Below are 14,053 nucleotides of genomic sequence, written 5' to 3'. Positions count from 1 at the left end.
TAAGAGAAAGCACATCGAGGAGCCAGGTGGCGGAGCATTTGGGTTCTTGGTTGCTCTCTGCAGAGAGAAGTTTCCCAAGGGATGACCCAGGACTGCAAGACTGTTTCTGTCATTGCCTCTATCTCTCTCTCTCCCTTCCCTATTAATTTATCAGTGCCCATAAAACAAATAAATAAATCTTAAATGCCTAAAAACTTCCTAATTTGGAGAAAAACATTAAAACTGGACAGCATTGAAAAAGACAACCTCACCCTGAAAATTTTTCATTACATGTCTGAAAACAAAGTATAAGAAAAATTTTGGGGCCAGGTGGTGGCGCACCTGGTTAAGTGCTTACATCACAGTGCACAAGGACCTGGGTTCAAGGTGAAGCAGACCTGCAGGTGTCTCTCTGTCTCTCTATCTCACCCTTTCCCTTGATTCTGTCTCTACCTAATGAATAATAAATAAAATACATAAAAATAGACTAAAAATCATGGACATTTGACAGCAAACACACAAAGTAAGCATTATCTATAGGAGAACAGTAATTTCACAGAAAATTTCTCATCTAAAATTCCTCATCTAAAACCACAAAGGTCAAAGAAAGTAAACTTTTGCTCAACTACTAAAGAACTACCAACAGCAACTTGTAGATATGACAAAATTATCTTTTAGGAATAAAGGAGAAATAAAAACAAACAGTGGTCCTGGAGGTGGCGCAGTGGTAAAGCTTTGGACTCTCAAGCATGAGGTCCCGAGTTCAATCCCCGGCAGCACACGTGCCAGAGTGATGTCTGGTTCTTTCTCTCTCATCCTATCTTTCTCATAAATAAAAATTTTTTAAAAAGACATAAACAGGCATTGAAAAACAAAGATTTCGCCACTAGTGGACATACCCTCTAAGAATTGCTAGAGATGCTTTCAAATAACAAAGGAATACTTCAAAATAAGGAAAAAATAAACAACAATGGAAAAAAATGGCTAAAAATAACAGGCTCAGCAGACTACCTTCTTTTATTTATTTTTATTTTTTTAACAATAGCTAACGGGAAGCAGGCACTGGCACACTCAGTTGAGCTCAAACATTACCAGGCTCAAGGATCCAGCCACAAGCCCTGGCCTCCACCCGCAGGGGAAAGCTTTGCCAGCAGTGAAGAGCTGCAGGTGTCTGCTTCTTTCCCACTCTGTCTTCCCACCTCTCCATTTCTGTCCTATCAGAAGATTTTTTTAAAAATCTAAAAAAAAAAAAAACCTGACAGCCAAGATCTTAGATACAGATACAGAACCCCAGCAACCCTGGTGACAGTTACAAAAACGATAATAAGAGTTGGATGAAATAACAGACAACAACAAAAAAAAAAGAAGTTGGTATTCATCAAAACCAAAAGCTACTGTCCATAAAGAAACATTCAAGAGTAAAGAGACAACCTGTGGAATACTAGATAATTTTTGCAGGCTATTAACTGAAAAGAAATTGATGACCAATGTAAATGTGGAACTTGATTTAATTTTAAAAGGGGGTGAATAACTTGGAAAGACTTTCTCCAAAGACAAACGGCAAATAAGCCTATGAAAAGTCTTATTATGAAAAGCTGACTAGTAAAGAAATACAAGTCAAACCCACAATGAAATACCATTTCACACCAATCAGAGATAACAATTATCAAAAACACAGAAAAATAGCAAATGATGTTTAGGGTCTGGAGCACTGGAACCCCCTGAATGTTGCTCATACATCAGTAAAATGAGACACTCACTATCAAAAATGGTATAGGAATTCCTCCAAAATTAAACTGAGAATTAACACATGACCCAACAAATTCACACTAGGCATATACTCAGAATGAGAGCAGAGAAGCAAGCAGTTACTTGTACACAACAGTCAAAATCTAAGAGTAAGAAAAAATGTGGTCCAGCACTATAACCAAATTCAGCCTTAACAAAATTCTGGCAAATGCTGCAGCACGGATACACACAAAAGATAATCATAGTAGGGCCAGTGAAATAGCTATCTGGGATAGTGGCCTCCATGTGCACGATGGTTGGTTTGGGCCCAGCCCCTCCTGCACTATCCAAGCATACTTGGCCAATGCCACACAGCTTTCACTGCACTGGAAAACAACTAAACAAAAATCGATGAGACTCTCATAGTATCTGCGTAATTGCAGTGACTTGAAGTGAACCCCCAGTGTCTAAGGTGTGTCTGAAGAAGTTCTGGGCACTGCATTGAGAAACAAAAGGCCAGAACGATTAGAAAAAATAAATAAATAAAACTACCTTGTGGTCTGGGAGGTGGTGCAGTGGATATAGCGCTGGGCTCTCAAGCATGAGGTTTAATTGCCAGCAGTGTATGTACCAGAGTGATGCCTGGTTCTTTCTCTCTCTGCCTATCTTCTTCATAAATAAAATCTTAAGAGATGGAGAAGTCTGGCTCCAACCTCCATAAAAAAAAATAATAATAAAGAAAACTCCCTATTTGCAGTTCACATGACTGTCTACATAGAAAACCCTAAGGAATCTAAAATATATATAGAACTTAGAGTTTCTTTAGGTAACCATGACACAATACTTACATGGGAAAATCAAATCCAAATTTTTTTTTTTTAACCAGAGCACTGCTCAGCTCTGGCTTATGGTGGTGCAGGGAACTGAACCCAGAACTTTGGAGCCTCAGGCCTGAGTCTCTTTGCATAGCCATTGTGGCATCTACTCTCGCGCTCAATTCCATTTCTCCACAGGAGCAATGAACACGTGACACCTGAAACTAGTCACAATACATTTACAAAAATCACTCCAAAGGTCTGGGCTGTGGTCTATCCAGTTGGGTGTACAAGTTATACCAAGATCAAAGACCCAGGCTCAAGCCCCCCGAGTCACCGAAGGGGGGAATCTTCATGAATAATGAGGCAGGGTCTCTCTATCTGTAACTCTCTATCTGCAAGTAACTCTCTATCTGCCCTCCCTCTCCCAATTTCTCTGTCCTATCAAGTAAAAAGTAAAGGGAAAAATGGTGACAGGGAGCAGTGATTCAGTGTACAGTCACCAAACCCTAGCAATAACGCTGGTAATAAAAGAAAACTACTTAAAAAGAACAAAAAGTACAGTAATATACAGAATACAGTAAAAATTACAAGATGCTGAGTAAAGGTATCAAAAAGACCAAAATCAATGGAAACACACACCATGTCAATATAGTAAAGATGTTAATTATGTCTGAAGTGATCTGTAAGTTTAATGCAATTCCTATGAAAATTGCAGCAAACTTTGAATATATAGAAAAGTATTCCTCAATTTAAATTTACATTTAAAGATAAGCTGAAAAAAGAGGAATTATTTGTGTGTGTGTGTGTGTGTGTGTGCGCGCGCGCGCGCGCACACACACACACACGCACACACACACACACACATTTTTTCCCAAATCATTTTGTTAGGGAAATACTGGTTTACAGGACAACTGCTGAGACCCGAGTACAGTTTCCATCTTCTGTGATAGCTGCCTGAACACCACCTCCACCACCAACATTTCTATATTAAAGGCTTACTTACTACACTACTAGAGTAATCAAGAATATAACAACCGCAGATGGAGACATATCAATCAACAGAAAAAATATAGTAGTATTGAAGGGGTGGAGGTAGATAGCATAATGGTTATGCAAAAAGACTCTCATGCCTCAGGCTCCAAAGTCCCAGGTTCAACTCCTGTACCACCATAAGCCAGAGCTGAGCAGTGCACAGGTAAAATAATAATATTCAAAGAGTCACATATATGTCTGATTAATTCTGACAATGAGCAAAAGCAATTCAATGCAGGAAAGATATGTGTCTTTTCAACAAATGATGCTGGAGCAACAGAAATTTTTCCACAGGCAAAAATGTGGACCTCAACTTAAATTTATGTTATAAAAATGAAAGATCAAAATTGATCATGGACTTAACGATAAAACTTTGAGTAACTGTCATGGGAGGAAAAACATTTTGAGTGTTAGGCAAAATGAAAAGTTCTTAAGACTTGCCTCCAAAAGCACAACCTACAGAGGCAATTTTAATAAATTAAACCTCATGTAATTCAAAACCTTTACTCTGCAAAAGACTCTAATAGGAGAAAAAAAAACAAGCTACAAAACGGAAAGAAAAAAAAAAACATTGTAAACCGTATCAAATGACTAATATTTAAAATACATCAAAAAACTATGATAGGTAATTCAACAATTTTAAAAAATGTTATTGGAAAATGGGCAAAAGACATGAACACACATTTCATCAAAGATGATATAGATAAAATAAGCTTCGGAGAAGAGTTTCAACATCATCAGCAACTGCGGAAATGTTGAAACCACAATGAGGTCTCAATAGGTAGCTGTGTGAATGACTAAAATTAATAAAGATGTCAATGCCAAATGTGGATGAGGATATACAGAATCTAGCAGACAGGCATTCCTAGTCAGAATTTAAAAGAATGCAATCACTCTAGACAATAGATCAGCAGTTTCTTAACTGAACACAGCATTTACCACACAATTGTATTTTTTATTTTTAACCAATCTGAGTTATTTATTTAAGCCATCTCCTGCCATAAGCATGGACGGAAGATCAGTATCCTGGTTAAAGACTAATACAAGTTAAAAAAGGTGAGCTAAGGTCCCGTACACTTTTTTGGTCCGCATGCAGAGTAATGGTCCAAACTAGTGCTGTGGGGTCCAGATTCTCTTTATTCGTCTTCATAGTCGGTTGGCAGCGGATTCACATGAGGGTTATGGAATAGACCGTGGTTACCATCTCCCCAGGGTAAGGGCTTGGACCTGATGCGGAGATGAGGGTAGGGGATGAACTCGGGTCTCTCGTGCTCTCCGTGCTGCGCCTTCAGGAAGACGGTCAGCAAGCTCACTCCCACCCCGGGGAGCGCCATGAAGAGGGTGAGGGCATCACATGCGAGCCACTCGACATAGGCCGCCCCCACAGTGCCAGGACTGACACAGCAGCCTGGAAAGCCAGGACACAGCCCCGCGCTGCCATCTTTGACCAGGACCTCGGCAGGGATGGAAGCGGAAGCAGAAAAGTACAATTGTACTTTTTGAGCACGTCTACAAACATTAAAATGTATGTTCAAACAGAAACAAATGTCCTTCACAGCTTTTTCTCCCATTCAAAACTGGAAATAACCCTTCTGCTCTCCAGTAGTTGAACACCTAAACTGTAGACTGCATCCAGTCTACAGAACATTATTCAGCAACATCTAACAACTTAGAGGAATCTTTACGAAATCTTGAATGACAAATGCTAATCTCAAAAGATAATATGATGTATGATTCCACTTACACAACCTACTTGAAAAAGAATAAGGAACAGATTAGGGATGGCCATAAAAGAGAGAAGGAGGTATCTTGCTGAATGCATGGCCCAGCTTGGAGCTCAAGCACTATATAGAAATGCCATGCATGGTGTCAGGGTTCCAGTGTTTATTCTCCCCTCTGTTTCTTTCTATCTGAATGAAAAAGTCAAGTTAGACAGATGAGTGTTGAAATCAAGCATGAGGTCATGGTTACACACACACACACATAACCAAGCTAATGAAATGAAGGGGCGAGAGAGAGAGAGACCCGGAGAGAGACAAAGGATAGGAATAAGTGAGAAATACCTAGCCATACACTAGCTGTCCCAGCCACCACATGTGACATCACATCAGACTTAAGTTAAAAAAGTCACCATGGACAGGGGCAGGAGGGAAGTTTTATAAGCAGTGAGGTCACGATGAAGGTGTTTCACTCTTCCTATCTTCGTCTCCCTCCCCTTCTCAATTTCTTTCTGTCCTGTCCAAAAGAAGAAAAAATCAAAAAGGGGAAAAAATGATTGCTGGAGTTAGGCATATTTGTTATGCATGCACTGAGCCCCAGCAATAATGCTGGTGGCAGAAGGAAGGAAGGAATAGAAGTAAAGAAAGGAGGGAGGAAGGGAAAGTCACCAAGTCTCCATGGGCCAGGAAGATAGCTTAGCTCATCAGTAGAATACAACTTGCAAGTCAAAAGCCACAAGATGGAACCCCGGCATGAAATGTCTTTTCTCTCCCTCACATAAATAATAAACAAACAAACAAATATGTAGTTCCCAGATTTCAGAATAAAGAGCAAATATATGTTTTAGCAACTAAGCTTATGAGTAAAGCAACATATAATTATGAAAACCAATTAGAGCAGTTTCTCTGAAGATAGTATGCAACCAAGAAATGTTGGCAATAAATACTACTTTCAATAACCTTGTAAATTCGTATTGCCTTGGATATCTGAGTTGTTCTTAAAGGCATTCTCTCAGTTCCCTATTGGTCAGTAAAGAGACAGGAGGCAGGCAAGCAGAATGGCCAACTCTTTCTTTCGCTTCCTCTGCTTCTTCCTAACTTACAGCTGCCCTTTTTTCTTTGACTCTGGTCAATAATATGCAGCTGGTTTCTTCAGAGTGGCTAATCAATTATAGTCTTCAGTTGTGCTCTCTATTCTTCATAACTACAGGAACCCCCTTCACTTCCCAGACCACAAGTAAATAATTAAGAGTTCAGTAGGACAGACTTTTCACCAAGGGTCAAAAGTTTACACTCTTGCAACTTGTAATTTATTTGTACCTGAGAATCATTAGGCAAAGGGCATAGAAACCAATAACCTGGTCAGAAAACAAATTAAGCACCAGGAAAAAGACACCTAATCTTTCATCAAAGACTTCACTGGTCCTAATCATTCAAATTAATACTTCACTTAAGATATTTATCTTAATCTACCCTGAATAATAGTAACTGCTTTATATAACTTCCTACAACATCCAAAAGACCCCAGAAAAGAGACTGAGAAAAAGGACATCTCTCTATTCATAGATGCCTCTGTCAGTCTCCCTAATTGTCACAGTCCTTTAATACTTCTGTTATTCTATGATTAATAATAAGGCAGTACGAACAAAAATCAGGATCCCGGTCAGCAAAGAACTATGTCTAGAACTCATTTCTGCAATTTTCACCTGGTTTTTAATTACAAAATAACTCAGCCACAGTTATAATGCAATCAATGACACCAAGTTAATGAATGCTGCGTGTTCTAACATTAATGTCTAACAATCATTTGACTTAATAAATGCATTATTTTAGGAAAATGATTTTTTTAAATATTTTTTATTCCCTTTTGTTGCCCTTGTTTTTTTTTTATTGTTGTAGTTATGACTGATGTCGTTGTTGTTGGATAGGACAGAGAGAAATGGAGAGAGGAGGGGGAGTCAGACAGGGGAAGAGAAAGATAGACACCTGCAGACCTGCTTCACCACTTATGAAGTGACTCCCCTGCAGGTGGGGAGCCGGGGGCTTGAACCAGGATCCTTAGGCTGGTCCTTGCACTTTGCGCCACCTGCGCTTAACCCACTGCGCTACCGCCCAACTCCCAGGAAGACGATTTTTAAGGAAAACATTTACATACCTCAATTCTTTCATTAATGATTAGTTCAATCATTCAAAGACTATATACTGGATCCTGGGTAAGCTACCATACATAAAATATCAAAAGGAATACTACTGATGGCCACAGCAAACTTGGAGAGCTCAGAATTCACCTAAACTGGACAATTCAGCTCTAGCAATTTACTCTCAAGCACGAACTATAAGCAAATACAGTCATATCCAGTCCATTTAATCCAGACTTTGAGACAGAGCTAGGAGTGGAGAAGAAAAGACACCAAAGCATAGCTCCAGGCCCTGAAACTCTGCCCATGTGAGTGAGTACTTCATGCTGTCTATGTGGAATCAAACCGGGACTTCAAGCACAGAAAACCTAAGTTCTCCTGCTAAGCCAACTCACAGGTTCCTGAAGTCTTCCTTTTTTAAAACAGCAGCAGCTAATTCCTAAATGTCTCAAGCATCCTAAAACTATATATATATATATATATATATATATATATATATGGATCAGATTTGGTCCAAGGGTCCCCTACTACTGCAGGTTCACAGTTAAGATCTCAATGCAAAATTGAAAGTGGACTAAAGGGGACAAGACCCCTTTACTATCACTGGCCCTTACCTCCAGGAAAGAGAAAGAACAGTGCAAAGCAAATCCATAAAATTATAAGGCACACCTGTTGACAAAGTGTTTTAAACAGTTTCAGATATAGAATCTTTGGTAGCATTAAAATCTACAGGAAGGGGAGTCGGGCGGTAGCTCAGCGGATTAAGCGCAGGTGGCTCAGAGCACAAGGACCAGTGTAAGGATCCCAGTTCGAGCCCCTGGCCCCCTACCTGCAGGGGAGTCGCTTCATAGGTGGTGAAGCAGGTCTGCAGGTGTCTTTCTCTTCCCCTGTCTTCCCCTCCTCTCTCCATTTCTCTCTGTCCTATTCAACAACAATGACATCAATAGCAATAACTACAACAATAAATCAACAAGGGCAACAAAAGGGAATAAATAAATAAAATAAAAATCTACAGGAAGAATTTTTGTTTTCTTTTAAAAATGTACCCCAGAGTTGGAAAGATAGCTTAGCAGGTAGGGCTGCTGCACTGTCATATGCCCAGGTGCCCAGGTTCAAGTGCCAGCACTACATGGGAAGTACCGTGGCACAGAGGAAGAGTTTTTGTTTGTTTGTTTTTTTGTGGCGTCTCTTCATATCTATCCTCCCTCCCCCATAAGACCGTAGGAAGTGCAAGGCCTTGGGTTCCTACAAATAAAACTGATTTTTGTCCTTTCTGGAAACTAGAGATGCATCTATGTAGTAAAGCACGTGTTTCACATTTGTGAGGCTCTGGGTTCAAAACTGAACTCCCCTCCCTTTTTTTTTTTCCTTTCCAAAAAGAAAAAAAACTAACATTTTTAACTTTATTTTACTTGATAGACAAACTTAGAGGGTAGTGGGAGAAACTGAGAGATACCTGAGGCCCCGCTTCACCACTCGCAAAGCTTTCCCTTGCAGGTGGGGATCGGGAGTTTGAACCCAGGTTCTTGAGCACTGTATGTAGTGTGTGCACCTAATGAAGTGCGCCACCAACCAGCCCCAAGGAAACTATTTGTATAAATTCAATAGTTAAAACTATACAAACTTTTCCAGCCTTACCCAAATTAGTGAAAGTGTCCAGTAATAATCATGAGACTAATGATTCCCCATGCACACAGAAAAACACAGTGCAAAACACTAAAATGATAGCATTAAGGTATCTGTACTGGTCTTATCTACATATTGCCACTTAGTTATTAGCATAAAACTAGCTGCATACAGAATCGAACTCTTCATGCTAGGGAATCCTAGTCCAAAGAACTCAAGCCTGTGACCAAACCTCCTTTACATTGTGCCCTCAAAAGCTGAGGTAACCAGTCCCTAGTAATATTGATTTAGTTCAAAAACAGTTCTTCAGCCTCTAATGGCACTTGGTATTTAGTCAAGTTGTTAATGCTTTTTTTCTTCCTTTTGTTACAGAAGAGACTTATAGAAAACATTTGATTTCCATGGAAAACTATGAAATTAAAATTAAAACTGTATTATAATTAGTGGGTGGGTGAGATAGCATAATGGTTATGCAAAGAGACTCTCAGGCCTGAGGCTCAAAGGTCTCAGGTTCAATGCCACCACTCCACCGGAAACCATAACTGAGCAGTGCTCTGGTAAAACAAAAAAATTATTATAATTATCACGATAGACTTCAGGAGTTCAAGACATTCTCTACAACAGCTACTAGGAAGAGAGGTCTTACAACAATAAACTTAGTAGGCAATTCAATAACAATAAAATTATAATATTGTTATTTTTGGTAACTGTCTTTTTAATGAAGACTTACTATGTGCCAGGCACTATGCTGAATATGTTCTGGAATCTCATTAAACATTGAAAATGACCATATTATCATTTCTCCGTTACAGATGCGGAAACTGACCTTTCCAGTATCACACCGTAAGTGGCAGTCAGGATTCCAACTCAAATCTTGTCTAACTTTAGAGTTTGCACGCACTACACTCTACTGCCACCAGTGACTCTAGGCTGGTATCTAAGATAAAGAAAAGAGGGAAATTTCTACTTGTCAGTGGCAAATTTAAAAAAACATACTAGAAACGGAAGAGGTTTTACTGATTGTGAACAATTCTCATATCCATACCCACACATACAAATACTATGTTTATTCCCAAATACAGGTGATAACGATAAAATCTCATAACGGACCTCTCACAAACATAACTTTTGCTAAGCATTGTCATGTTTCTTATCAAAAATGTAATGGGGATGCTCTGTTTTCTACTTACTAGTGTTGTAAATCTCTTAACTACTCTCAAATAATTCCTAATTTTTTAAAAATTATCTTTATGTATTTATTGGATACAGCCAGAAATTGAGAGAGAAGGGGGTAACAGAAAGAGAGAGACACACAGACACCTGCAACACTGCTTCACCACTCATAAAGCTTTCCCGCTGCAGGTGGGGGCCAGGCTGGAGGCTTGAACCCCGTCCTTGTGTGTTGTGATATGTGCACTCAGCCAGGAGCGCCACCACCCAACCCCCAATAAATCCTATTCTTTCAACTTAGAAAACAGTGTATCAATAACTCTAATTCAGCCCAGCTGTAAACTGACATCAGCCTATATTCTTTCAGTACAAAGAGCTGGTCTCTTGTTTATCTATGCCCCAATACTCAGCATATAGTGGATGACTTCTAGCTGATTTTTTCTCAAAGGTCTGAAGGTGTGGAAGCAGTGCTTTAAAATCCACATCTTTAACACCCTCAAAACACCTTCAGAAACGTCTGCAACAAATACACATGGTTGGAATAAAACTGGATAAAATATTGAACACAATGAATGAAAAATTAAAAACGAAAAAGGAGTATCACACTTTTGTTACGAGGTTAGCAAAATCAGACTACCTTTTTTCCTTTTTTTTTTTAATTATTTTGTTGTTGTCACCAGGGTTTTACCCTCGGTGGATTTTTACAGAGAAGAGTAAGAAGAGAAGAACAGGAAGGACACCTGTGGAGGTCTAGCTCAGACTTAGCAAAGCAGCCACCTTCCCAGGTGAACCACCTTTGCAGCCCAGACCGACTTGACTTTCTTACCTTGAATACAAAAAAGATGTCAACTTACGTCAAAAATCAAAAATCAATGACTACTACCAATTCTTTTCTTACCTTATTTGAAAGTCCTTTCTAAATTCTTCTAAGAAGCTTACAAATTAAAAAACAAAAACCTTCCATTTATCCAGAGTTAACTATTAACATATGAACCAAATCTGTTATCTGACACCAAGAATGCCAAAATCCTGAAGGTAAATTAAAACTGATTTGAGGCATCTGTAAGTTCTGCCTACCGCTACTCCTTCCCATCAACACCTCCACTCAGCAACGTGATGTTACCTTTACAAGTTCACTCATGAAGGGAAGAAGGGCAGAAATGGAGCACATTTAATCTAAAAGCTATCTGGCCCATATTTTCCACAGGAGACCATGGGTGTAATTTCCCACACAGAAGACTGTATACGATCATCATCAACAACAACAACAAAAGTGTGTAAGGAAGGTACAGTTAATTCTAGTTTTTTTTTTTAAATCTCAATTTGGTATTTACAAGGAACCCTCTGGTAAACAATTACCTTAATTTCATAACAGAAACTCCTGGAGGATGGGCCTGACATTCTTACTGACCCACGTTTTCATCAGGGATCCCAATTAATTTTTCTGCATCGCTTGTTATGTTTTCAATAGGCAAAAGCTGGGATCGGCAGTGCAACAAACAAACAAACAAAAAAAGGCTCGTGTGCACGATACTCTTTCCCATGCTTTGTATTCAAAGCTTCTTTGTGTCTTGAATACAAGACTTTCACTTCTTGGGCTAGGTTTATGCCTAGGTATTTTATTGTTTTTGTTGCTAGAGTAAAAGGATTTCTGGATTTGCTGGATTTCTCCTTCCAACTGAAGTGTTTGCATAAAGGAATACCGCTGACTTTTGTACGCTAATTTTGTAGCCTGCTGTATTTCAAAGCTTCTAGCTAACTATTCCTCCGGCTTCAATGGGGGTTGGGAGGGGTGGCGAGACCCAGCGAAGTGAGTGAGTGAGGATGAGTCTCGGGAGCTGCAAACTCAGCTCAATCTCGGGACACCACCTCAATGGGGAAGGGGGAGGGGGGCAGAATCATATCCGGCTCTCACTGCAAACACATTATTCCCCACCCGGTTCTCACTGCAAACACATTATTCCCCACGCTTCCCATCTTAAAAAAAAAAAGACTCGACATCTTCCCAGAGGAGCAATCCACTTACACGGAGATGCCCAGGGAAGTGTGTCTGCAGGGGAAACGGGTGATCGCATGAAATCCCTACACGTGCAACCTGAAACTGCAAAAGGCAAACAAACTTTCTCCCCCCCCCCCACCACCACCACTTCTTTCCAGCCGTGGAACCACCACCTCCACCCCTGTCCCTTCGTGGACTCACTGGTTGGTTGGAGGAGCGGTCAGCGGGATGGCCACCTCTTCCTCCTCGTATTCGGGTCCGTCCAGCGAGTCCCCTTCGTCCACCGTCCCCAGGCCCGCACCCAACGGGGGCATCTGCGCCGGCGGCGGCGGCGGCGGCGGCAGCGGCGGGAAGTCGGCGGCCGACGAGCAGGACGAGGCGGCCCCCTTGGCGAGCGCCGCGTCCCCGCCGGGTCCGGCCAGTCCCGGTCCCCCGAAGGCGCCCGCCGCCGCAGCGGCTCCCAGGAAGCCCGAGCCCAGCGCGCTCCCTCCGGACACGGCCGCGCTCGCCCCCGCGTCCGGCAGCCCCGCGTAGGGGGCGGCGGCCACGGGCAGGGCCGCAGGGAACTTCACCCGACACGCCGCCGCCGGAAAGGCGTCCGCCGCCGCCGCGCTGCCCGCTCCCGCTCCCGCTCCCGCCCCGGCCGCCACCGGGCCGCCCTCCTCCCCGCCGGCCTCGGCCGCCATCATCTTGCAGCAGCCCTCTCCTCCCGCCTCGACCCTCCGCCTCCCCAGTCCGCCCGGGAGCCCCGGGGGCCACCAGGCCCCGGCTGCGAGCCGCCCCACCCAGGCGCGTCCCCCGACCCACCCTCCTCCTTCGGCTCCCCGGGGCGGAGAAACGACAACAAAAGGCGCCCGGCCGCCGCGCCCCCTCCCCGGGCCGCAGCCCCGGCTCCCGAGCTGCCCGCTGACGGGACGCCAAGGGGACAAAATAGCCGCCACGCCAAGGCCCGCGGCCAGCGCCGCCCCCAGGCTTCACCCCGGACGCGCTCTCACACGCACACCCGTGCCCAGAAGCGGAAAAAACTTCCCGGCCGCCCGGAGGAAGCAGCAGGGAAGCGGCCCGAGTGGCCGCCACCGCCGCCCGCCGCCCGCCGCCGCTCCTTCCTTCACCACCCGAGTTCCGGCCACCCCCACCGCAGCCACCGCCGGTGCCGCTGCCGGGGCTGGGGCCGCTGCAGCCGCTTCATCCTCCCCGCCGGGCTGCGAGAGGGGAGGGGAAGGGTGAAGAGGAAGGGGGGCGGGGTGGCGGGGAAACGGACCGCACGGCTCCCGACCTGGAGCGCTCAGTGCGAACCAAGAGAAAGGAGGGCGGGCCACCGGGAGGAGGGGCGGCGGGAAGGAAGGGCGGGGGCGGTGCCGGGAGGGGAGGGAGGCGGTCGCTTCTGCGCAGGCGCGTTTGCTCCTCGTGTGCAGGGGCCGGGCCGGGTGGGCGGGGCCTACGGGAGGAAAAGGAAGGATCCGAGGGAAGGAAGCCGTGGGGGTGTGGTCTGCGCAGTCGCGCTCGCTGGGTAGCTCTGGCCGCGGCGGCGCGTGGTTGCTGGGCTGCTGCTCTCGTGCGCGTGGCGGGTCTCGCGTGGCTGTCGCTTCCCTGCGCTTTGTCTGATGGTGCGGTGGGGCCGAGTGGGTGAAGACAGAAGCGGATGGAAAAGGGAAGAGGGTTGCCACGGTGCCAGTTCCCTGCCTCCTGACCCTTGGGGGAAAAAAAAAAAGTCCTCAGCTGTTGGCGCAGAAGCCTGACAGCAGAGACTGGGCTTGGGGAGGGACTATGTGTCCTGCTTGGAACGGTCAGGCAAAGGATGCAGTTAATGTGTTTATTCCTGCCGCCTAGTATAAATGGCTAGAT

General features: G+C 43.7%; 2 protein-coding genes across 2 annotated transcripts in view; both read right to left on the bottom strand.

Annotated features, from left to right (window-relative positions):
* RASA1 (RAS p21 protein activator 1) overlaps positions 1–13,166 on the bottom strand; it is a 75,299-nt gene extending 62,133 nt beyond the window's left edge. Inside the window, exon 1 of the mRNA XM_060201141.1 lies at positions 12,410–13,166. Coding sequence (XP_060057124.1) covers positions 12,410–12,897 — 488 coding nt within the window. The 5' untranslated portion in view covers positions 12,898–13,166. The remainder of the gene's footprint in view (positions 1–12,409) is intronic.
* On the bottom strand, positions 4,215–5,361 carry LOC132541195 (cytochrome c oxidase subunit 6A1, mitochondrial-like). The gene has a single exon (XM_060200958.1). It carries the CDS (start codon positions 5,126–5,128, stop codon positions 4,694–4,696), a length of 435 nt encoding a protein of 144 aa, XP_060056941.1. The 5' UTR covers positions 5,129–5,361; the 3' UTR covers positions 4,215–4,693.
* Positions 13,167–14,053: the final 887 nt, after the last annotated feature.

This window comes from Erinaceus europaeus, chromosome 11 (genome assembly GCF_950295315.1).
Source record: "Erinaceus europaeus chromosome 11, mEriEur2.1, whole genome shotgun sequence".
Lineage (NCBI taxonomy): Eukaryota > Metazoa > Chordata > Mammalia > Eulipotyphla > Erinaceidae > Erinaceus > Erinaceus europaeus.
Note: the sequence above shows the minus strand (reverse complement) of the source record. Positions and strands in the feature narration are given on the sequence as shown.

Coding starts and splice junctions, on each gene's coding strand:
- LOC132541195 (XM_060200958.1), bottom strand. CDS start 5,128: ATGGGAGAAAAAGCTGTGAAGGACATTTGTTTCTGTTTGAACATACAT.